Genomic DNA, 26,595 nt, shown 5'->3' with positions numbered 1-26,595 from the left:
CCATTTTCAATTCATAGTGACATTTATGACATATACACAACATACATGACATCATGACATATATGACATAGGGACATACATGACATACAGGTATATAGTACTGTTACATTTGTGACATATACGATATGCAAATATATAGTACTGTACCCAGAGATCCAGAAAATATATACATATGATGGGGAGGAGACTGTCCATTAGGAGGGGGTGGGTTGGGGGTTTGGACATTTACGGTGGCCAGTTTCGAATTGCAGCCTCCCGTAGGTGCTCTTTGAGAGCGGTTTTGAATGTGGGTAGGGATTAAAAAAAAAATGACGGCTGTGGGTAGGGCGTTCCACATTGTTGTGGAATAATTGCGAAATGTGTTTAGTCCCTTGTTTGTGCCGAATCTGGGTTGCACATGATTTGTGGAACTCCCTCTGGTGTTGTGGGCGTGGTATTCACTGACCTTTGGGAAGTATTTTGCCACTTACATGGGTACCTGAGTGGTGTAGTGTATCTTGTAGACCAGGCCCATTGCAAGTTGCTGTACTCTGTCGTCTACTCTAAGCCATCCTACAGTAGGTAGTCAAAGTGGGCAGGGGTGAGGTGGGTTTTAGGAGTAAGGTCAAGCAGTAGTCTGACCAGTTTGTGTTTTGTGATGTTTGTAATCTTGTTTTTAGCGCCTTTGAGGTGCTTTGGTACCATGAGGTGCATGCATAGTCGTAGTACCCTTGAATGAGTGCTCCTGCCAGAGTCTTCAGGGTATTCTTGTTTACCAGAGAGGAGATCCGGTACAAGAATCTAGTTCGTTGATTGACTTTTTTTATTACATTGGATGCCATTTTGTCACAGGAAATATTTGCCTCTAGGATGGAACCCAGGTATGTAATTTCATCTTTCCTTGTGACAATATTGTCACCCACTGTAAATGAGAAGCCGTCGGTCTTGCTGAGTTTGTTATTTGATCCGAAGAGAATGGACTCTGTTTTACCCAGGTGTAATGATAGTTTGTTATCAGCGAGCCAGGTGCATTCTGCCAAGTTCCGAGCTGAGGGTTTTTTCAACCTGTAACTTGTTCTTGTCAGAGACCAGCAGGGCTGAGTCATCCGCAAACAAGAACAAGTTGCAGTCACAAGCTGACGACATGTCATTTGCATAAATTAGGAACAGTAACGGTCCTGGTATGCTTCCTTGTGGAACACCACAGCTCACTGGGGGGGGTGGGGGGGGGTGGGGGGGGGTGGGGGTAGAGTACTGTTTACCTCCACCATCTGTTCTCTCCCCTCCAGGTAGGATTGCATCCAGCTCACTGATAGACTATCAAAACCAATTGCTTTTAGCTTGTCAATCAGAATGGAGTGATTGACAGTGTCGAAGGCCTTTTGTAGGTCCAGCATGACCATGCCGCAGTATTTGCCCGCGTCCACCGCTTGTTTGATGTGGTCGTTCAAATAGAAAGGGCATGTGTCAGTGGAGTGGGATATTCTGAAACCAGATTGGAATTCGTAGATTAGATTTTTTTTCCGCAAGGTACTTTTCGACCTGTTCGTAGAATTTTTTTTCCATGACTTTCAAGATGGAGGTAAGAATAGAAACAGGGCGGTAGTTGCCTGGGTGAATTGGCTGCCTTTTTGTGCAGGGGGGTCACTCTCGCAATTTTGAAGTCTTTAGGGACGTGTCCCTGTTTTATGGAGAGGTTTATTATGTGTGTGATGACTGGGGTGATGGCATTTAGTCCCAGGGGCCAGAATCGGGGAAGATATTTATCGTTAGATATGATTTCCACCAGAATTCCATGACCATATCGGATAACATTTGAGAGAGCGCAACCTTTGGTCAGAATCGTCATTCTTATGCATCCTTTCATTGGACAAACCCCTAGTGAAGGGGAAAAAGATAGTGAAATGAATTGCATAATAATTGCATTGCTTGTTTTGCTGGGCTTTTAATTAACGCATAGGAAATAAGGAATCCCCTCAAGGGGCCCTGGAGGATCCATAAAAAAGAACCCACTTTGGGAACCACTGCATAGCCTACAGTGTCGTTTATGAAAGGGATTTCATAGTAAAACCACACCAACGACGGGGGGGAACGACGGGGGGGAACGACGGGGGAGCCAGGCTCCTCTTGATAACACACAAGCTTCCATGAATACATGATTTGTCTAATCTCAATTCAGCTGATTTGAGAAATCCCTTTCAGCCCCCCGTCTAAACATAGCTCTACTTTAGCTGATTATAAAAACGCATCCTTCCCATAAACCCCCTCCCATTCACAGAGCCAGAGGAGGAGGTATCGGAGGGCGAGCCTGCTGCATGGTATTAAAGTGGGATCCTTGAACAAACGGAACGCTCTCATCCATCAACCCACACTGTGATCTTATTCCACAGGCCTATGCCAGGGAGGGAAGCAGGCCGGGCCTTGTGAGGCCATGTCGTTTCTATTACTTTTTCATTCTGACAATCATTTTTATCTCTGCTTGAAGTCACGGCCTAATATATCAGATTACACAGTATCGCCCCATTATGTCTGTCAGTGAGGCTGTCAGGTGCCCCGACCCACTTTTGGGACCCAGCCGACCGGTTTAGAAACGCTGCCCTAGACAACAGTGGGTCAGTTACAATTTCCACACTACTGGTTACGGTTAGGAAGGTCATCCAGGGGACACTGGAGGTCAGTCTGGTTACACCCTCGAGATAAGCACATCAGATCGTTACTCAGAGTAGAGTGACAGTAGACGGGCTTCTAATCTGTTTGAGAAGGGGACTTTGTCATTATTCTGTGTATTTTAGGTAAATACAAATGGATTTACAGTTGTTGAATTAGAGCTCAATAAAATAATGCAGATTCTCACAACTGTGGGGAAATAAATTGCAGCCACCGTTAACCCAGGCCACTCCAACAACACTTGAGACTGTACTCTACTGCCATCTAATGGTATTCTTTTGCAGTACCACGAGGTCACGTCTGATACAATAATAAGGAAGCACTGCTCAACAAAACAATGTACCTGCGTGGGGCAGCTGCTATCTGACAGCGACTGTATTAGTTTATTTAATATTTCTAATGTCTACACTTTAGAGCAGTAGGATAAACAAGAAATATAATAGTTTTCATCGTGATTGAATAGTGGGAAACAAGTAAGTCTTGTGGAAATTAATTGATCTAGCATATCTGAGCTAACGGTAGATTTTAATGTAGCCTACAATGTGACGTGATAACGTTCGTTTTTTGTCTTTCTTTTAATTTAAGGTCCAGAAAAAAAAGGAAAAAAACATGGAGGGTTATTCACTCCAAAAGGTTATTGGAGAAGGATCTTTTGGAAAGGCATTGTTGGTCCAGTGTCAAAGCAATCAGGAGAATTATGTGCTCAAAGAGATTCAGCTACCAAAGGTAGGTGTGCAATCAACATAAATAGTGGTTAATAAAGGGGGCGGGGCCTCAATAGGGTCTTGGGGGAGTTGCAGATGGTCTCCACGTGTTTAATGTTTATGATCATAGTTTCCCTTTCTTACCCGACCCCATGACAGCTACAATACTGTGTGCTTAATTAAATTAAAGGTCTAATCCAGTGATCCAAATGTAAACAAATAGCTAGTCCCACCACCAAAAATAAGAAACAATTGTATTCTCTAGCAGTCACTCTAGCTGATTGACTCATTGATACTACAGGTACGTGATTGATTGATTGAATTAATTAAATATTTATTTCGAACATAATGTGAAAAATGTAAATACATTAAAAAAAGAAATGTGATCAAAAGGAACAACAAACCAAAATAGTTAAAACAAATAAACTATATTACACATATTTAATCCTACACCTTCTCTACTCAGTGATTAATAATCATCAATTGACTTCCATATTTATATCCTAATTCTTAGGATATATACAGGTATATTGACTACATATATTGCTATTATTAAGCATATATTGACCAATATTATAATATAAAAGTCCCTCTTTAACTATTACCATTCTAAGTCTAAATACATATAATTATACATACACATACAGCATCTACACACAAATGCACTATGCTGCATACATAAAAAAAATAAAAAATATAATTATTATCTTTTCCCCCCCTCCTTTTTCCGATTTTTCTCCCATCCCACTGTTAGTCGTTATACCAATTCCCAACCCCCTTCCTGGTTGTTGCGCACTCCCCCCTACTGTTGGTCCGGGAGGCCGGAGACTGTCACATGCTTTCCTCCGACGCATGTGCAGCCAGCCGGCAGCCAGCCGGCAGCCAGCCTGGCAGCGCAGATTCTCACCGGGAGAGTGTAACGTGTGGAAGGTCACACTACCTCCCTCCAGATCCTACCCTCGCTGTGCAGGCGCCCCGACCGAACTGTAGGGGTCGCTGTCCACAACGCCCAGGACCCACCCATCAGCTTTCCCACCCCTAACACTGCCAATTGTGTTAGTATGAACGACCAGCCAAGCTGATAGCAACGCCGAGAGCTGGATTCGAACCCAGCGCCTCCAGCATTGATGGCGAGCGCCTTGCCCACTACACCACCTAGCCGCCCATGCTGCATACATTTAAATATAATTTACCCACAATAATAAAGTAAATAATTAAATAATCTATGTAAACATCTGGTGATTGCCAAATCCCTTCTTCATCCCTTCATTAACCCATTCTCTGCCACGCTTATATCCATCGCTGTTTGATCTCTGCCAGCACTGTAAGTCTATGGAGATGTTCACCTTCTTTGCAGGGCTATAACTTTTTAAATTGTATTGCTAAATTGACATTACTATGGCCCATTCAACATCAATTATCTATCGTTCAGGATGTAGGAACGTTTTACTTTTTCATTCACACATTCATACGAAAATACCGTCTATAGTATAAATATGTTTTTATCGTTTTCTGCAGTATTTCCCAGAACGTGAGATGTAGGCACAAATGCATATATTAGATCATCAAATGCAGTTTGATACCGATCGACGCTATATTAAAAATGTCAACTGTACATGGTCCTAAGGGTTATGACTGATCATGCGCGGGTGAACGGAGGGGGGGGGGGGGGGGGGGGGGGGGGTCGTTTATAATTCCGTGATAGTCGTTAGATGCTTCATGTAGTATGGGTGATATATTGATCAGAGCAGTTTGTATAGAAAATGATAAACAAAAACGCTGAAACTCACGTCAGTCTCCTCGTACCGTTGGGCGACGAGAGTGGAGCAAACAGATCCCAGTTATGTGGTGGGGATCTAGGCGATCCATTTCCGGTTTGTATATTACTAATACACGCCCAAATCATGTAGATTATTGAGTTATGGCAAATATCCATATCCACAGTGTGTGTATTGAGTCCCGCGACGATAAACGAGTGGCCGGACGGAATAGGGAGACGCACCGGGATCACAAGAGATCCACTTCCGGTTGCAACTCGCCGATCAGCCACCAGGTGGCAGTATTGAAGCGTTGCAGAGTTGTGCTGGCTCACACAGCATCAGACCAGCCTCCGTGATGGAAATATGAATACCATGGCGAAAATATGAAATTATGATCAGAATCACGTCGTACGCCGTTATTGGCAGAATTTGCATGAACTTGAAACCCGTCGTACGACGTTATTGGCGGGGAAAGGGTTAAATAATAAGAAATAAATAATAATTATATTTGATGTATTTTGTGCCTGTTGGTACATTGATAATGTTTGTTATCTACATTGGAGTAAAATAAACCTCTATTCTGCTTTATGATCAGTTAACAATAAGTTCCAAAAAGCTTATTTTTCATCTATGATCAAACTCTTCAAGAATGTGAATGTAAAAATGGATTGGGGTATTAAAAATGTTAGGCTACCGACTTTGTGGAGCCATATAATGTTTAGTTAAGTCTTAACACCCAAGTATTATAGTACTTGATTAAATGTAATTTGGGTGTAAGAGCTCAAACAAACATTTGATGGACCCACAAAGTCAGTGCCCCATTTATTTATTATGTACAGATGTTATATCCAGGTGACATCACAAAGGTGTGGGTTCTTGCTCTTGATTTTCACATAGCCTGTGTTATCTGTTCTCTCCTTGTGACAATGCTAATACCAACCAGACCAGAGCCCCAGTGACAGAGCAGCAACTGTTATTTTTTTGCATAATCAAAATCCACCCCAATCATAAATCAAATCAAATCAAATTAATTTGTAAGGCCTGACAACACACGTTAATGTCCCCATGGGCCGGACACGTCTTAAACAAGTCAAGAAAAAACATCACAATAAATCATCATGAACAAAACAAAATAAATAAATGAATGCAACACTCCCAGACATACCCCACGCGAAGGTAAGGTAAAACTCACTAATAAAACGTAGCAATAGGAAAAAAGCACCACAGGCAATGTGGAGGGGAGAAACCTTAGAAGGGTCGTTCAAGGGGGGATCTCCCTTCTTAGATGTCGGTGATAGTAGTGTTGCTATAAAACAGGCGAAACAGTTGGTAAGCATGTACATATACGTGTAATGAAACACAAATAATACTTTTTCATAATTGCATTTCTATAGAATCAGTCCAAATCGAAGGATTTGAGGAGAGAAGCCGTCCTGTTGTCCAGAATGAAGCATCCCAATATTGTTGCCTTCAGGGAGTCGTTTGAAGGTATTCACAGATACTCCTGATACTTACTACATGCTATCCTTTGACTGTGTGTCTGGGCATTCAGTTATTACCGTTTTGACGGCAGAATAGGCTTTGTGTTTTTGTTTGCTCAGCTGGTGGCCATCTGTATATTGCCATGGAGTACTGCAGTGGAGGAGATCTGCTACAGAGGATACAGAGACAGAAAACCAGCCTGTTCTCAGTGGACAACGTGGGTCCCGACTTCCTGAAGCTGTTCTCACAATTCCAGTCAACACAATGAACAGTTATCAGATTCAGATTATTTTATTATCACAGCGTTTTTAAATGTACATACATTCAGAAAAACATGATATGCTTGTCTTCCCCGTCTCCTCAACTGTAGTAGTTTTGTAAACATAGTACACAACGTATATTCTATTTATACAAACTATAACTATAAGCTATAACTATAGATGTAAACTATAACTATACACAAAATAAGCTATAAATAAACGATACACTATAAGCTAAAACTATAGACTAAACATAATACACAACGTATATTCTATCTATCATATAATTTTAATTGATAGAATAGCCATTCACATTCAAATCTACGTTCTTAAAATGCTCATTTGGCCAGTACATCTTATAACGTGCTTAAAACAGAAAACATCTTCAATAGAGTGTTTAATATTGTTGTCATGGAAATCAGTGTTGGCTGGGCCATAGGACTCGTGCTACCACAATAAAGGCATCATTAGGATGAACATTCCCCAACAACATTATCAAAATGTTCTACTGAAAGAAATTACCATACACTAGGATCATACGAGGATACCACTAGGATACTAGGATGTCTATCCATTCTAGTCCTGTGTGTGTTACAGTAGGTGACATATTGTCCACTGAGGACCTCCATTCCAGCTGGCAGTACTTGAAGGATTGCTCGGAAGCTCTGGCACTGGCTGCTGCCGTCGCTAGATGACGTGTTCGAAAAACACAGCGCTCTTTGCTAACGGTTTCAACTTCCAGTGCTCCGAGCACCAAAAACACGCTTGGCTCCTCTGTGGACTTGTTTCTCCTTTGTTTGGAATGGAAACGGTGCACTATAGCGCATTCCCAACACACTTACGCTAAGAGCTGAGCCTGTTTTTAGCGCTCAGAGTGACCAGCGCTAGAAGTTGAAAATATTTCTTGAATTGAGTTGGAAGATAATGCAAAGAAGTGTCATGCTTCTTGTACAGTATGATGTTGATGACAACAACAGTACCAGCGCTTCTGAGTGCTTCTCTCAAGCACTGCCAGCTGAAAAATAGGTATTCGATGTACACACTGCTTTACTGATCTGGTGAGGTCCTCCGTGGACACACTGCCTTACTGATCTGGTGAGGTCCTCGGTGGACACACTGCCTTACTGAACTGTTCGGTTCATCTGCAGATTTGACTGTATTCTATGACATTTGCGCTCTTTTTCCCCCCTTCCAGATCATGAAATGGTTTGCGCAAATGTGTGCAGGTACAAAGCACATCCATGATAAGCGGGTCTTGCATAGGGATCTGAAATCCAAGGTAGTGTCTGATTTTAATTGATTTGTGTTACGTCTATAAACTGTTATAATGTTTTTTCAGGCTTAACATCTTTTTTATACACATTTCATAAAAGTGTTTTTCTTCATGTTTATCTTCTGAATCAAACCAATAGTTTAATATCACTTGTTAGTAGGTCTATTGTCAGTTTTGTTAACATTTGAGAGCAGACGCCCGATAAAATACCTTTTGGGTTTTTTGGTTCTTCCTGCACATCCTTCCTAACATCCTTCCTGCACATTGTTCCTGCACATCCTTCCTCCACATCATTCCTGCACATTGCATATTACACGCTAAACATCGTCCATTTCCAAGATAATCCAGTCTTTTTCCATACTGTAGATCGCGAGATAGAACATGTTATATGCAATAATAATAATGGCTTGGATTTATATAGCGCTCTTCATGACACCCAGAGCGCTTCACAGAGTCCATTATTCGTTCATACACAGTCATACCGGTGGTGGTAAGCTACAATTGCAGCCAGAGCTGCCCTGAGGCAGACTCACGGAAGCGTGGCGAATAATCATCGCCTGCGGACCCTCCGACCACCACCAACATTCATTGACATATAAGCCCAAACCGTTCTGGTTGATCCCCTGAAACCCCAAATACTCCCAAATCAAAGGTATATACCATGTACATATGTGCATTCACAAAATCATCAGGGGGGGGGGGGTCGTTTTAACTCAAAACTGTGATCGTGTTTGTCGAGCATGTTTTACGTCCGGTAAAACAAAACTGTGATTGTTACAGAAAGATGTTTCAGGTTCGGTAAAATAGAGCAGATCTGCTAGCGATTGCTTTGGAAGAGCTCCTCCCCCTCAGAGTAAGTCTCGATAGTCCGGTTCATTCATTGCCTCTCCTGACCCATTTCTTTCTGAGTTCAAAAGATGGGTGATACTGCCACTTGGTGAGATTCGATCGGCATTGCAATTCCAACGTAGCAAACGAGCCAGGGACACATAGAATGATCCGGATGATGGTTTAGAATGGGGATCAGAGGAAAAATATCAAAGGATCAAAACCTGAGAAATCTTGGGTATGGCGCTCAACTGCTGGCGAGATAACCTGAGAAATGTCGGGTATGGCGCTGACTGAGTTAACATCATTCCTTAACATCCTTCCTGTACATCCTTCCTGCACATCCTTCCTGTACATCCTTCCTGTACATCCTTCCTGCACATCCTTCCTGCACATCCTACCTGTACATCCTTCCTGTACATCCTTCCTGCACATCCATCCTGCACATCTTTTCTGCACATCCTTCCTGCACATCCTTCCTGCACATCCTTCCTGTACAATCCTTCCTGTACATCCTTCCTGCACATCCTTCCTGTACATCCTTCCTGTACATCCTTCCTGTACATCCTTCCTGCACATCCTTCCCTAATCCCCTGTGTTACTTTCTTCTTGCTTTAATTATGTGCAAATAAACTTCAGACAAAAACTTCCAACACTAGCGAGAAGATAATTTAGTGCACCGTTGAACTATGTGGCAATGGAATCCCATTAGCGTGTGCACTGTGGAGCAAAAATAAGCATTAGTGAAATAAATTGCTGAAACCCTCCTTCACTCCTTCATCGCTCCACAACTCCATTACTGTAGAAGTCTACTTTATGGTGTCCTCTCCTGAACAAACTGCAATATGTCCAGGACTCCACCGCACGCATGATTTACCCACACCTTGCTCCAGAGACCATGTCACCCCTGTCCTTCAAAATCTCCACTGGCTCCGAATCCACTTCAAACTCCTCATCACTTACAAAGCACTTCTTAACATGGCCCCCTCCTGCCTCTACTTACTCCTCCAACAGCATGCCTCTACAGCCTACGGCCCCGGCACACCAGCCACACACGAAGGCAGGCGGGCGGGCGACCAGTGCTTCACTTCTGCGCCCATGTTAACGGACATAGCTGTGCCCACCGGCCGCAAGCGGGCGCGCGACTCGTGGGGTGGAAGCGATCGTTTTCGCTTTGGTTGGATTCAGAGGCGTCCGCCACGCGCATTTTCACAGAAATACACTCAATATCTGCATTATTACCACACATATAGATGTTGTTCAACCAGCTAATGTGTCTGTATCTTTCCCAATACAAATAAACCATATTGCTATACTTTTTCAGGAGTACAGTCACACTGATCATCATTCTAAAATGTATTCTAACATTCTAATTAATTATATAATAACTAGTTATACATCCAAAATGGACAGTAGAACACTGGAACTGGAAATCTTCAAACGGGGACTGACTTCGCATATAGACTAGGCATTTACAGCTGTTCCAATGTAAATGTGCCTTCCTCCCTGCACTTTCGCCCACTCTGAAGTCGGACTCGGTGTGCCAGGCCACGTGCGCGATCTCGCACGGAACCCGCGAGTGCCTGCGTGCGCGGCTGGTCTGTTTGCGCCGTCAGATCAGCAAATGCCCACATCAGGAACTCTCTGCCTACAGTTACCCACATCAGGAACTCTCTGCTACAGTTACCCACATCAGGAACTCTCTGCCTACAGTTACCCACACCAGGAACTCTCTGCTACAGTTACCCACATCAGGAACTCTCTGCTACAGTTACCCACATCAGGAACTCTCTGCCTACAGTTACCCACACCAGGAACTCTCTGCTACAGTTACCCACATCAGGAACTCTCTGCCTACAGTTACCCACATCAGGAACTCTCTGCCTACTGTACCCACATCAGGAACTCTCTGCTACAGTTACCCACATCAGGAACTCTCTGCCTACAGTTACCCACACCAGGAACTCTCTGCTACAGTTACCCACATCAGGAACTCTCTGCCTACAGTTACCCACATCAGGAACTCTGCCTACTGTACCCACATCAGGAACAGGTTAAATATGTCAGTGAATACTGGGGCCAGTTGGTCGGCACAGACTTTTAGGACGCGGCCGGGGATGCCGTCTGGACAGAGGCGAGCAGATCTGCTAGCGATTGCTTTGGAAGAGCTCCTCCCCCTGAGTCTCGATAGTCTGGTTCATTCATTGCCTCTCCTGACCCATTTCTTTCTGAGTTCAAAATATAGGTGATACTGCCACCTGGTGAGATGTAAAAAAATAAATAAAAGATTATTAACATTAAAAAAAAATTGTATGGCGCTGAATGAGTTAACATCCTTCCTGCACATCCTTCCTGCACATCCTTCCTGCACATCCTTCCTGTACATCCTTCCTGTACATCCTTCCTGCACATCCATCCTGCACATCCTTCCTGCACATCCTTCCTGTACATCCTTCCTGCACATCCATCCTGTACATCCATCCTGCACATCCTTCCTGTACATCCTTCCTGCACATCCATCCTGTACATCCTTCCTGCACATCCATCCTGCACATCCTTCCTGCACATCCTTCCTACACATCCTTCCTGTACATCCATCCTGCACATCCATCCTGCACATCCTTCCTGCACATCCTTCCTGCACATCCTTCCTGCACATCCTTCCTGCACATCCTTCCTGTACATCCTTCCTGCACATCCTTCCTGTACATCCTTCCTGTACATCCTTCCTGTACATCCTTCCCTAATCCCCTGTGTTACTTTCTTCTTGCTTTAATTATGTGCAAATAAACTTCAGACAAAAACTTCCAACGCTAGCGAGAAGATAATTTAGTGCACCGTTGAACTATGTGGCAATGGAATCCCATTAGCGTGTGCACTGTGGAGCAAAAATAAGCATTAGTGAAATAAATTGCTGAAACCCTCCTTCACTCCTTCATCGCTCCACAACTCCATTACTGTAGAAGTCTACTTTATGGTGTCCTCTCCTGAACAAACTGCAATATGTCCAGGACTCCACCGAACGCATGATTTACCCACACCTTGCTCCAGAGACCATGTCACCCCTGTCCTTCAAAATCTCCACTGGTTCCGAATCCACTTCAAACTCCTCATCACTTACAAAGCACTTCTTAACTTGGCCCCCTCCTGCCTCTACTTACTCCTCCAACAGCATGCCTCTACAGCCTACGGCCCCGGCACACCAGCCACACACGAAGGCAGGCGGGCGGGCGACCAGCGCTTCACTTCTGCGCCCATGTTAACGGACATAGCTGTGCCCACCGGCCGCAAGCGGGCGCGCGACTTGCGGGGTGGAAGCGATCGTTTTTGCTTTGGTTGGATTCAGAGGCCACGCGCATTTTCACAGAAATACACTCAATATCTGCATTATTACCACACATATAGGTGTTGTTCAACCAGCTAATGTGTCTGTATCTTTCCCAATACAAATAAACCATATTACTATACTTTTTCAGGAGTACAGTCACACTGATCATCATTCTAAAATGTATTCTAACATTCTAATTAATTATATAATAACTGGTTATACATCCAAAATGGACAATAGAACACTCGAACTGGAAATCATTAAAAAATCTTCAAACGGGGACTGACTTCGCATATAGACTAGGCATTTACAGCTGTTCCAATGTAAATGTGCCTTCCTCCGTGCGCTTTCGCCCGCTCTGAAGTCGGACTCTGTGTGCCAGGCCACGCGCGCGATCTCACACAGAACCCGCGAGTGTCTGCGTGCGCGGCTGGTCTGTTTGCGCCGTCAGATCAGCAAATGCCCACATCAGGAACTCTCTGCTACAGTTACCCACATCAGGAACTCTCTGCCTACAGTTACCCACACCAGGAACTCTCTGCTACAGTTACCCACATCAGGAACTCTCTGCTACAGTTACTCACACCAGGAACTCTCTGCTACAGTTACCCACATCAGGAACTCTCTGCCTACAGTTACCCACATCAGGAACTCTCTGCCTACTGTACCCACATCAGGAACTCTCTGCCTACAGTTACCCACATCAGGAACTCTCTGCCTACTGTACCCACATCAGGAACTCTCTGCCTACTGTACCCACATCAGGAACTCGCGTCACACTCCCTTTCTTCAAAAACACAATCAAAACTCACCTCTTCAAATCTGCTTTTAATCTGATCATATATATTTTTTATTTCTACTTTGTTTTCCATGATTGTGTCTATTTCTTTCCCTCCTTTGTTCTGATTTTGCTTGTTTCTTGTTCCTTAATGAGTGTCATGGAAAGCTCTTAGAAATGTAATGTAGTATTATTATTATAATTATAGATAAAGCCACAACACGATCTCCAGTCATACATAATATAATCATTGTGTGGGTGACTGCTCTTTTAGTTTTTGTCTCAGTGTGCGTTTATAAGTTCTCTATAATTTCCTTTGCCTAGAATATTTTCCTGACAGACAATGGGACAGTCAAGCTCGGCGACTTTGGATCAGCGTGCGTCCTGAATAGGTACAGGAAAAGCGATTCATAGTTACTCGAAAGAATGTTTTTTTTGGTTTGTTTGTTTTTCCATGACTAACCATTGTTCCGACTGTATCATTCACGTCTGTGTTGCAGCTCAAGGGCCTACGCGTGTACATACGTTGGAACGCCGTATTATGTGTCTCCAGAGATCTGGGACAACAAGCCATACAACAATAAGAGGTAGGATCGTGCTGCTTGGACTGACTGGGTGGTATAACCCCACTACATATTCATTCACACGTGTCCCGTCCTATAACACAGCACTCAGAATAAAGACCCGGTGCATTGTCTGTAGTAAAACTGGTCTGGAGTCAGTGGTGTAATTTGGTGGCCAAACAAACAGTGTTGTCATTTTTGGATTAGCCGGAGACATGACGAACGTCTGTGAATAACGGTCTTCTGTGTTGTTTTTCCTCTGTGCTGCAGCGATGTGTGGTCTCTGGGCTGCGTCCTGTACGAGCTCTGCACCCTGCGCCACCCGGTACTGCTCCCCCCTCCTCCGCACCCGCATGCTTTGGCCGAAGGCCTCTCTCAAAATATTGTCAGTGAATCATTGTATACAGCACCCGCGCCGACGTCTCAGAGCGCGGTCGAGGGATACTGTGAGCCCTTGTTTGTGAAGCGAGGGAGAGACGGTGTCTTCAGCTGAGTCGAATTATCCGCTGTGTATTTTTGCGGCGAGGTTTTGTGTTCCCAGAGAACCTCGCCCACCACGTCAGTCTCTCTCTCTCTCTCTCTCTCTCTCTCTCCAGTTCCAGGCGCCCAGCTGGAAGAGTTTGATTCTTAAGGTGTGCAGAGGGTCCTACACTCCGCTACCCAGCCACCTGCCCTACGAGCTGCACTATCTGATCAAACACATGTTTAAGACTGACCCCAAGGACCGGCCGTCCCTGCGCACCATCCTGACCTCCCACCGGATATCCAGACTGCTGCATAAACATCTCCCCTCCAAGGTAAGACTTCAAAACACCCCCCCCTGTGGTGAATGAGATATGGTATCTGTGGTGAAGGACACTTTACTGCCCCTCATCCATCAAGGATGACATTTTTCCGCAGCGTGATGTCAATTTGGGGCGATTTACATGTTGCACCGGTTCCGGGGTCAAACACAGCGGCCTCCCGACTGGGATCCCCCCCTACGTGGGACCTGACCCCGTGACAAGCTGGTGTTGGTTCAGATGGTTGTGTGACCCGATGTTTTTGATTTACATGGTTTTCCTCCTCTCGCAGGCAGTGGAGACCGTGGAGGATGAGGAGGAGGAGGGTGAGGGGGAGGAGAAGGAGAAGGGGAGACGTAACCGCAGATGGAGGAGAGAGGAGGGGGAGAGGGTCGTCGCTCTCCTGGGCCAGAAGAGTCTCATCATGACGGGATCGACATTTGAAGGTACTAGCTTCCAAAGTTAAAGAGGTATTCCAGCGGAGCGGCCACACTAATCACGAAGCAGAGATGGAACAGATGGAAGCTGCTGCATTCCATTGATTTGTTGTTCGTTTGAACGTAGCTAACGTAATCACGTTTGCAGAAACAAGACGGTGATGAATCCGTCGTTTCCAAAAGTTCATCCTCTCCAGATACAAATCATTAGCACTGTCCAACAAACAGGCACTCCTCATAAAAAGCCCTTATTCACCATCTTTATTTTCTTACTATAGATCCCCATGAGCACGTTTCAGTGAGCGGATGACTAATTCACTTCCATATAGTGTTTCAAAACATGAAAACTATGGTGGCGAATAACAATCTGAGTCGGGCAATGTCATCACATTTTCCTTAATTTGAGAGGTGATTGTGTGATATATCACAAGGTCCTCAACCTCTGCTATCTCTTTTTTTTTTTTTTATCCACTTTTTCTCCCATTTTCTATATTTTCTCCCATCCCAATTTCGAATCATCCAATTCAACCCTCCCCTGTCACGAACGCTGTTTCTTGCCTCCCACAAGCCGGCTGCAATGTGGACTAAGTCATACATAGCACAAGTCCCCTCCGGTACTTGAGGTAACAGCAGTCGCATCTTTTCACCTGCGCAGCTCGATCTCTCAGTGGCGAGGAGTAACGCGTGGGAGGCTCACGCTGCCCCCGACACTTCCTGATTCTACTGCGCAGGCGCACCAACCGACCTGTAGGAGTCGCTGTCCACAACGCCTGATCCCCACCCATCAGTTTCCCACCCCCTAATACGGCCAATGTGTATTAGTATGGATGGCCAGCTAAACTGAAAGCAATGTGGAGCGCTGGGCTCGAACAGGCAAGCCCAGCGTCTCTGTCATTCGTGGCGAGCGCCTTGCCCACTACGCCACGTAGCCGCCCAACCTCTGCTATCTTTAACCATGAATGAACGCAATATTATAACTTACAGTCTTTAGATAATAAAGTTTGAAAACATTGTTCCTCTTAAAACCTAAAACGGATTTATACGGTTCTTCATCTGAGGTACTCATTAAAGGAACATGCCAACATTATGGAAAATGCGCATACCGTGTTCTCCAGAGTCAAGACAAGAAGATAGGAAGAATGGAAGCAGATATGGATCAGTTAGCCTAGCTAACAGCTAGGCTAGCTGATCCGTATGCTGGCGTGTTCCTTTTAACCTTTCATGTGGAAATTACGCCCATCCCTCTCCTCCTACTAGCTAGCTAGTAGCTAGGCTAGCTGATCTGTATCCACTTCCATTAATTTGTGCTACGCTAGGCTAGCTTACAGTCGGATAGCTTTCTACTAAACGCACAGAGAGGAAATTGGTATCTATCTTCTTATCCGACTCTGGAGAAGACAGTGAGCCCATAATGCTGATGTGTTCCTTTTAACCTTTTGTGTGGAAATAACACCCATCCCTCTCCTCCGAGGCACAGCGTTACCGGAGGCCTGCGGCGAGAGCAGGGAGGCTGGTCCTCGTAAACAGTGGGCCGCTGACCCGTCCGATACGGTGCTACGGGTGTGGGGCAACGCCAGTCTCCTCTCCTCTGGCAGCATGGCGTCCGTCGGCCCAACGCTCACAGGCAGGCTCCGCCAATGATACCAGCACAACATTATAGTAGTAATTCACTCTGAACACATGTCGGCTACATTTACGTTTTGTCATTTAGCTGACGCTTTTATCCAAAGAGACTTACAAGTTCTGTACAAAGGGTCAGCAGGAAGGATAGAACTCTTTCATCAAACAGTGTTGAGACTTGGGTGCTAAAGCATTGGGTGCATAGTAGTGAGGACATAGTATAGTAGGTAGTAATATAGGCAAGGAAGATTATTTAGTGGAACCGAGCATGGTAGTAAGGAATGCAAGGAACACGTTGTAGAAAGCGCTGTAGAAGTCTGACCATTCCTCTTTACTTATGATTTTCATCTATATACATTTATCACAATTTCAGGGTTGGTAAACACCTGTGGTAATAATAAAAAATAACACTAATATATTTATGATTTAATTAGGAACCATTAGCTGATGCAGAACATCGGGTACTCTTCCTGGGGTCAAACACATAACATATAAACATGACAATGTACAGACAAAACCAGGTATTAAAATCAGAAAGTTACAATATCCTTTCTCTCAAACATATTACTATACATACCATATTCTTAATCATATGTAATAATACATCGTACAATATATGTTACATAATACAGTATATATTAATATGCACTCAATTCACAAGCAGTGAGAAACCATAAACATACATGCTGCATATACTTCAGTACTATTGTATAATTACTTATGATTGTGTGGTCATACACCTTGTGTTACTAATTCCCCATCCATTAGTACTTCAATCTGTTGTTTTACTCGGGTCGTGTATAACTGTATTTACAAATAACTATTTACGATGTTGTCCAATCCCCGCAGAAGACATCAGTTCAGGAGAGTGCCAGGAGAGGAGACGGAGGAGACGATGGGACAGGAATCCACCGGAGAAGCTTCTGAGTCTGTTGGAGACGGCCCAGCTCAGCACCGCCTTCAGAACCTACTCCGTACACAGAGAAGGTCTCTCAGGGTACCTCAGTAGACCGGAAACGTGATAGAGGGGAACATTTTAGATTGTGAAATTAGCCGTCTTTTGTCATTCCTAATCTTTTCATTCAACCACGGGAACACTGAGCTCTTCCTTACAGTCGGGGCTGCGCTGACATGCCTGACATGTCGAGATACAATAACTTCAAACCATTGTGCGATGTTGTGCGCTATTGTTAAGACCAACTAATTATAGCTGTGAATTGCTGCCTAATAATAATAATAATCCAATGATTATAGCTGTGAATTGCTGCCTAATAATAATAATAATCCAATGCAATCCAATCCAACTTTATTTATATAGCACGTAAAAAACAACAAGGTTGACCAAAGTGCTTCACAATCAATCAATAATATAGTAAAAAACACAATACAATGCACACATAACTACAAACAAATTACGGCAGCAGACTGTAAACATTTTTAAATTCTAGGGAGAACAAATGTGTTTTAAGATGGGACTTAAACATTGGGAGCGTTGGGGCCAGCCTAATGTGGGGGGGCAACTCGTTCCAGAGTTTGGGGACTGCAACCGCAAATGCACGATGCTCCCTGTTCTTTAGCCTGGATTTGGGGACAACAAGGAGGGACTAGTCAGCAGACCTCAGAGACCGTAACGGGGTGTAGGGATGCAGGATCTCTGTGAGGTAGGGTGCGGCCAGACCATGTATTGCTTTATATGCAAACAACAGGATCTTAAAATTGATCCTAAACTGCACAGGCAGTCAATGAAGGGAGGCGAGGACAGGAGTGATGTGCTCCCGTTTGCGTGTCCCTGTCAACAGCCGAGCAGCAGCGTTTTGGACCAGCTGAAGACGCAACAGCAAGGCCTGGCCAACACCAACGTAGAGCGCGAGTGTTGGGGTCATCACACTTTAAAGGCAGGTATAATTGCAGGTTGTCTGCATAAAATGGAACAATATGCCATGGTTCTTGATAATAGACCCTAAGGGGAGCAGATACAGAGCCAGGAGGAGGGGCACCAGGATAGCACCTTGAGGTACACCACAGGGGAGGGAAGCAGATGATGACTGGAAATTGCCCTGACGCAATGAAAAGCTCCTATCTGACAGATATGACCTGAACCACTCTAGAGCAGTACCTCTGATGCCCACATGGTGCTCTAGGTGGGAGATGAGGATGGAGTGGTCTACTGCAGCGGTTCCCAAACTTTTTTGGCCGTGCACCCCCTGTCACCTCCCGACCTAGCTGACGCACCCCCCAAAGGGTTTCTGTTCGAAAAAATTGTTGCTGGTCTCCGTGCACAGATTTTATTTTTATCTCTTCCCACGGCGACTATGGATAGGGAATTTCTTTATTTAATTAAAATTTTCACGACAACATGGATGCATGTACTCTGCCAGCATGTTTAATATCCATAATACTAAAGGTTTGACTAAGATTTTTATAAAATTTTATTGTAAAAAAATATATATATATATATTATTATTTAAAAAAAAATTTACCACCATTAGCCTTTTCATGTCACGCACAACCTAGAGGGCGCCTGTACACAATAACAGGAAAATAGCGTTGGCAGCGGTATATGCCCCAAATTTGTACGAAGAGGGTTTCTTCACTACACTAACCGATGAAATGTTAAACCATCCCGATTACTCATTTATAATAGGTGCGGATTTTAATGCCATTTGGAATCCAAGGATGGACAAATCTTACCTCGCCTTTTCCAGCGAACAAAAAAATTCATCTAAAGCATTAAAGGATTGGTCAAAGATTACAGGTGTAAATGATTTATGGCGTTCACTTAATCCCACGACCCGAAAGTACTCTTGTCGATCGGCGAGACATAACACATTATCCAGAATTGATTATGTCTTTGCATCCCGAGACTATTTGATAAATATGAAGTGGAAATGATACCCAATGCACTATCAGATCACTGTTATTTACTCCTAAAAGCAACATTTGGTATACTATCTTCCCGGGCCCCAAGATGGCGTTTTAATTCGATGCTGCTTAATAACAAGGAATTCATTACACAACTCAAAGAAGCTCTCATAGTATTCCTACGGGAGAATGCAAACTCGGTGCAAGACCCCAGAATAATATGGATGTCGGTAAAGGGTATGATCAAGGATTTCACTGATAGATTTTCCTCCATAATGCGCAAGAATCAATGCACAAAACTGTCTGAACTGGAAACGCTTTACTCAACGTTATTTAATTCTTTAAAATACAACAACTCAACTAGACTAGAAAATCAAGTTAACGTACTAAAAACAGAGATCAATGCCATATACAGACAACAATCGGAAATGCAAATACGCAGCACAAGACAACAGCAGTACTCCCAAGGTTCTAAACCTAGTCACCTATTAGCCATGCGATTAAGAATTAATGCAAAATTTGCAGATATAACTACCATTAGAGCACAACAAGTACTTGAAACAGACCCCAAAATAATTAAACGATACATTCAAAGAATTCTACTCCGACTTATATAAATCAGAAACGACCTTCGATCAAAACAAAATGGACACATATCTTAATCAAATTATTCTCCCTAAACTTTCAGAGGATGACGCTAAACAGTTAGAAACACCGATCACACTAGAGGAACTCAAGAAGGCCATATCAGAAATGCAAAATGGTAAGGCTCCTGGAAGAGACGGTATCCCATCAGAAATGTACCTTTCTTGTTGGGACATAATTGGACCCTTATTACTAAATATGATCTTATACTCAGTCAAGGAGGGGAACTTCCATAAAAACGACAATATTGCACTCATTTCAGTCCTTCTCAAAAAAGACAAAGACCCCACCGAGTGCGGTAGTTACAGACCCTTAAGCCTCCTCGGAACCGATGTCAAACTGTACTCTAAGGTATTAGCCATCAGATTACAAAAGCATATGACGTCTTTAGTTCATCCGGACCAAACTGGCTTCATAAGAGGTCGCCTGATCACTGATAACATAAGACGAATACTGCACGTACTAGATGCAGACAAGGACGACACCATACCTAAGGCGATGCTGTCCCTGGATGCTATGAAAGCCTTTGACAGGCTGGAATGGTCGTATCTATGGGCAGTATTAGAAAGGATGGGGTTAGGAAAAGGATTCATTGATATGATTAAAGTATATACAAAGACCCATCGGCCATGATTACAACAGGTACATTCATCTCCAAAATCTTTCCGGTATCACGCTCAGCCAGACAGGGTTGCCCTCTTAGTCCCGGACTATTCGATCTATCATTAGAGCCTTTAGCACAATATATAAGACAATCCCAATCCATAGAACCAATCGTAATCAAGGGCACACAACATAAAATTTGTTTATATGCGGACAACGTAATATTGTTCATGCAAAGCCCCAACACCACATTGCCTCATCTACTCAAGTTGATTGAGAACTTTGGTGATTTATCAGGATTTAAAATAAATTGGCAGAAGTCGGCTTTCCTTCCACTTAACACCCCTGCAAAAAAAGATACAACCCTCCCAGGTGAGATACCTATGGTAAAACATTTTAGATGCTTGGGTGTGGAAATATTTCCCACCATAAGACAAACGGTGAAGCACAATTACACAAAAATACAGAACAAAATCAAAGACGACCTGGACAGGTGGGCAAAACTTAAAAACTCAGTACAGGCAAGGGTATCAATAGTTAAGATGGATGTACTACCTAGAATCAACTTCATCAGTTCAATGCTACCGTTACCCCCTCCAGAGGGTTACTGGAAAAGATTACACTCCTCCACATACAAATTTATTTGGAATAACAAACCACCACGTATAAAAAGATCCACCGCACAGAGAAATAAAGCAGACGGTGGCATGGCAGTTCCAGATTTTTTCCAATATTTTAAGGCGTACACATTAAGACCATTGACAACATGGTTTGATCCCCAAGCATTAGTATCCTGGAGAAAATTGGAAGAAAACATAGTAGCCCCACATAGACTGAAGGACATAGCACACACTAAACTACCAATCAAGCACTGTGAGCGGAAATTTGGCCCCATAATTACCCATGCGATCCGGATATGGCGTGAAACACACAAAAAATATCATAACCCACAAAAATGGCACAATCACACTCCCTTATTCAATAACAATGCACTCTTAATTGAAAAACGTCCTATAAGATTCCCTATATGGGAAGAGCAAGGCATACACTCATTAGGGGATGTTTTTAACAACCAGGGTTTTTGTAGTTATGGAGAAATATGCACAAAATTTAATCTCACCGAGTCCACATGGCTTTTTTACATACAGTTACGGCTATGTTTGAAGTCTCACGGTGTTCCATTAGACATACCAGTTGAACACCACAGATACCACAAATTCTTCTATGAAAGAGAGACATCGAGAGGTTTTGTATCAGGTTTTTATTATCAATTACTAACGTCCTCGTATGAAACCCTCCAACTAGACTCTGTCTGGAGGAGGGATATACCAGACCTGGAAAGTGACTTTGATTGGCAAGGAGCATGGGCAAATGTCCGTCTTACATCAAGGAACCCGGACCATCAACAAATCAATCTTAACTATATTCACAGGACATACTTGACTCCTATAAGACTGAACAGAATGGGTCTTAAACAAGACTCAAAATGCTCCCAATGTACAAATGGAGACGAAGGGACATTTATGCACATGTATTGGGACTGCCCACCAGTTAAGGCATTCTGGAAAGATGTGACCCATCAATTATCAAAACTCGTATCTTGGAATATACCAGTACACCCCTCTGTATTACTATTGAATGATGTTTTTGAGTTTGCAGTAAATCCACAGCTAAAGAGATTGGTTTTATCGGGTATCACAGTAGCTAAAAAACGTTCAACCGGAAAAAATGTGCCGGAAGGTTTGGTTTCTTACATATCTCGATGTGATTTATCAAGAAATATCTACAGCAAGAATTCTGGGTCTCAACGAATCCAAAATGTCAATGTGGTTAGAAGTGGTGGAGAGAATAAAAGCTAGCTTATAATGGTAGTGTCTGGTTAGGAGTGAGGGATAATGGAGGTACTATCCAAGGAGGGGTCCGGGAGGGGGGGGTTCGAGCTGGAGCATATGTGTGTAGGGTTTTAGATAATAGGTATTAGGGGTATATCCTGTATAAGACATTGGTATAATTGGTAATTTCGTTGGATATACACTGTATACGGCAAAATATTATTATATCTTTTTTTTTGTTTTCTGTTTCTGTACTTGCATGTCATTTTAGCCACCTTAATTGTTAGTTTCATTATGCATTGTGTGTTGAGTACTGACTTTTAATAATTTTGTTTTGCAATAATAAAAAAAAAAAAAGGGGTGCGCGCACCACAGTTTGGGAACCACTGGTCTACTGTATCAAAAGCAGCTGTGAGATCCAATAAAACAAGGATGATGGAGTTCCCAGAGTCAGCTGCTAACAAAAGATAATTTAACACTCTGCTGACTCTGTGCTGTAGAGGGCTTTAAAACCTGACTGGAATACCTCAAAAAGTCTGTGGGCTAGATCCACAAAGAATGGATTGCACGGAGCAAGTTGCACCCTTACAATTCATTATGAATTGAAAATGGGGGACCCTGATGTAAACAAGACGAAAGTCTTTCTCTGGTCTGCATCTCCTTAACAATTGTGTGTATTGAGCCGTACTGTATTGTACCCATTCTGCAATCTGTTAATAAAATGTTCATTCAATCAATCACCGTGCAGATTGATTGATTGAATGAACATTTTATTAACAGATTCCAGCTTGTGACAGTTTTCAACAATGTCAGCAAAATACAAATTTTTCTGGGCTTTGGCAATGTTCTGATATTTACAACAACTATCCTTTAAAATATCATAAGAAACTTGCAGCTTATCTTTCCTCCATTTTCGTTCAGCTTTCCTACATTCCTGTCGGGCAGCCCAAGTTATATCATTCACCCATGGCTCGCTTTTTGGCTTGGGGCGCCTGTCATTGAGTGGGGCGACAGTGTCAAGCGTGTTTTGACAGATGGAGCGAAATCTAGAGTTAATCTCATCTGTGTTACAGTCTGAGACCTCTGAGACACTCTCGATTGTATTATTAAAAGCAACAGAGAACTGAGCGACAGTAGAGGTTTTAATCACACGACAAGGCCGGGAAGGTGCACTTTGTATAGTAATATGACACGGGAAATCTCAAATGTGATTGTGATCAGAAATAATGGCATCGCAAATTTCAACGTTAGAGACAGGTAAACCACAGGATAAGATCAAGTCCAGGGTGTGTCCATGTTTTTGTGTGGGACCACAAAAACAGTAAAAATTTAATAATACATTTTATTTGGGGGCGCTTTCAAGACACCCAAGGTCACCTTACAGATCATAAAAACAAAGCAAGACAGTTAAAGTTAAGAATACTGGTCTTTGCAAGTCAAAGTTAAAAACAAAACAAAAAACAGGAAGTATAACACATTCGGCGCCAGGCCCGAGATAAGTTGGGTTAACTCGCCATCGCTTGAGCGCCAAACCCGAGAAAAGTCGGGTTTTAATCGTTATTTCTTTTATTCGCTATATCCATTCATAATTCATCCATCCAGCCTGATGTTATCATTGGGAATGGTTCTGAGATCGCAAACGGCCAATACTGCCGCCTAACGCCTTGCGGCCGGTATTGCACATCATTGGAAAGCCTCTGGCTTGGGCTGTACGCTGATCTAAGAAGTCCGGTCCAGGTTTTCCTTCTCGGGCATGAGTAACGTTATAACACACGGACTAGGGACACTCGAGCACCGCCGGTTCATGTGTTTTGGTGGATGAACGTTGGACACACGACGCAATCAGATAATTGGATTCTTCTTTTTGCAGTACATCATAGACGAGGTAAGGACTATAATATTATCAATCTTGCGTTGATCCGATGATTTTCCCCCCGCGATCGCAGCGTGTGTCTGTAATGTACTGTGTAATGTATGCCGTTGGTGGCGCTCGAAGCATAGAGACCCCCCCCCCCACCCTTTCGTGCATGCATTATGAAACATAATACAGATAATCTAGTGTTGATTTCAGATTGATTCAATAATCAGGCGAGAAATGGCACGATTTATAATGAAATGCACTGAAACGCTGTTTGCCGGAGTTTCCTGGGATTACACAGGATCACTCTAAAACTATACTCATATTCACCACGGTATAAAACAGAAATGTATGGATGAAAAAACTATGTTTTTTTGCATGTTGACCGGAAGAAACTCACTGACAATCGACGTTGTTATTAGATCCATAGCTATAATATTTAATATAGGTTTAGCACTGCAAACACCGGAACTTATTCCCATTGAACAGAGCGCTGGCACACAACGGCCCAACGCCCATAGCGACCCCTGGCGCTCAAAGTGAATAAAGTGAACAGTGAAGAATAAAAAAAAAACAACAAAAAAACAAAAACAAGGGGTATAGAACACCGCAACACACAGGTTACAGTGAATATTGTGGCAACCCCAAGCCACCCCTGGGCTTGGTGATTGATGGGCGCTATGTGGCGACCCAATGGCTGGGCGCTGCCCATGTTTGGGCGTCCGCTTCCGGACGCACCTGTCACTAAAGACCCATCAGAGTGATTACGTGATTAGCGAATCACGGCGCGGTGCGCCTGTTGGGGAGGGGGGACTTAATGGAGCCGAGGAGCCTCCTCTCAGTCCCCCGTAGCAGCGCAAGGCAAAAGGCCACAGAGCGGAGACGCCGCCCGGCCGACAGATTACCGCCAGCAAACCGTTATTATTTGAATAGAAAATAAAGAGCATGATTTTGGGAACTGCAACCTGTCTGTGTGTTGTTTATTCTGCCACCCCTACACCTGGAATTGCCACAGTGGTGGAGAATGCGGGCATAGTCTACTGGCAATCAGGGGTGCGGAATAAACAACAATAGACTTTATCGAAGTAGAATAAAAAAAAAAAAATATATATATATATATATATATATATTTAATAACGAAAAAAAAGCATGGACGCGCTGGTGCAGCAGCTCGTACAGGCGAGCATGGAACAACAGACCCGGCACGAAGAGGCCCTGCAAGAACAGAGGAAACAGACAGGGATGATCCACGCGGAGCTCCAGCGGATGGCCTCTCACCGGCGGGAGGAAGGGGCCGCCGGGACGCGGCCTAACCCCGGGCGCTTCATCCCCAAGCTGACGGAGCAGGAGGATATAGAAGCCTATCTCCTAGCGTTTGAGCGCACCGCCGGCCGGGAGGGCTGGCCAGAAGACGACTGGGGGGGACTGCTGGCCCCCTTCCTGTCGGGTAATGCGCAAAAGGCCTACCAGGACCTGCCACCGGAGCAAGCCGAGAACTACACTCGGCTAAAGCAGGAAATTTTGTCCCGTTACGGCCATAGTCTGCAGTCCCGTGCGCAGCGGTTCCATGACTGGGTGTATGACGCACAGGCCTCCCCGCGCTCCCAGATGCACGACCTGGTCCGCATAAGCCGAGCCTGGCTAATGACTGACCCCGGAGGGCCCACGGTCTTGGAACGGATTGTTATGGACCGCTTTGTCAGAGCCCTCCCCTATGACACGAAGAAGCAGGCGAGTCAAGCGGACCCCCGCTCCGTGGAGCAGCTGGTGAATATTGTGGAGGCCCACCAGGTAACGCGGGAGTTACTCAAAGGGGGGCGAGGGGAAAAGCCAGAGCGGCCGAGAACAAGGAGGGGTCCCGACGAGCCCAGCCCAAGGGGCCGGGTAGGGAACGCAGGTGATCCCGAACTACCCCGAAGAAGACCGCTGTTCGACCAGGACCAAAGACGCTGCTATGACTGCGGCGAGCCCGGGCATCTCTCGTGGAACTGCCCAGGCCGGGATGTGTCCATGCCATCGGCGGCAGCTTCAGACCCCCGCGGAAAGACGTGCAATTATGGCGCAGCCTGTTGGGCCCATAAGGAAACATCGGCGACACTTTTACCCGTGCGCGTCAACGACAAAGATGCCGTAGCGCTCCTGGACTCGGGTAGTGTCATAACGCTGGTTCAGCCCCATTTGGCACACTGCGACGCAGAGGCTCCGCAAGTGTCAGTGTCCTGTGTGCACGGGGACACAAAGTTGTATCCTACAGCGCAGATCACCCTGACAACCACCAAGGGGGTCTGCTCGATGACAGCCGGCATCATACCTAACCTGCCGGTAGCGCTGCTG

General features: G+C 44.2%; 1 protein-coding gene across 1 annotated transcript in view; it reads left to right on the top strand.

The window, feature by feature from the left end:
- The first annotated feature begins 2,991 nt into the window (after positions 1-2,991).
- nek3 (NIMA related kinase 3) overlaps positions 2,992-26,595 on the top strand; it is a 29,179-nt gene continuing 5,575 nt past the window's right edge. Inside the window, exons 1-12 of the mRNA XM_084323937.1 lie at positions 2,992-3,119; positions 3,232-3,372; positions 6,505-6,598; positions 6,712-6,809; positions 8,048-8,131; positions 13,384-13,451; positions 13,560-13,646; positions 13,893-13,947; positions 14,219-14,419; positions 14,748-14,850; positions 16,319-16,465; positions 17,311-17,448. Coding sequence (XP_084180063.1) covers positions 3,256-3,372; positions 6,505-6,598; positions 6,712-6,809; positions 8,048-8,131; positions 13,384-13,451; positions 13,560-13,646; positions 13,893-13,947; positions 14,219-14,419; positions 14,748-14,850; positions 16,319-16,465; positions 17,311-17,448 — 1,192 coding nt within the window. The 5' untranslated portion in view covers positions 2,992-3,119; positions 3,232-3,255. The remainder of the gene's footprint in view (positions 3,120-3,231; positions 3,373-6,504; positions 6,599-6,711; positions 6,810-8,047; positions 8,132-13,383; positions 13,452-13,559; positions 13,647-13,892; positions 13,948-14,218; positions 14,420-14,747; positions 14,851-16,318; positions 16,466-17,310; positions 17,449-26,595) is intronic.

The sequence above is a fragment of the Notolepis coatsorum genome (genome assembly GCF_963971535.1).
Source record: "Notolepis coatsorum genome assembly, chromosome: 1".
In the NCBI taxonomy this organism is placed as follows: Eukaryota; Metazoa; Chordata; class Actinopteri; order Aulopiformes; family Paralepididae; genus Notolepis; species Notolepis coatsorum.
This window is presented reverse-complemented; position numbering and strand designations above follow the sequence as displayed.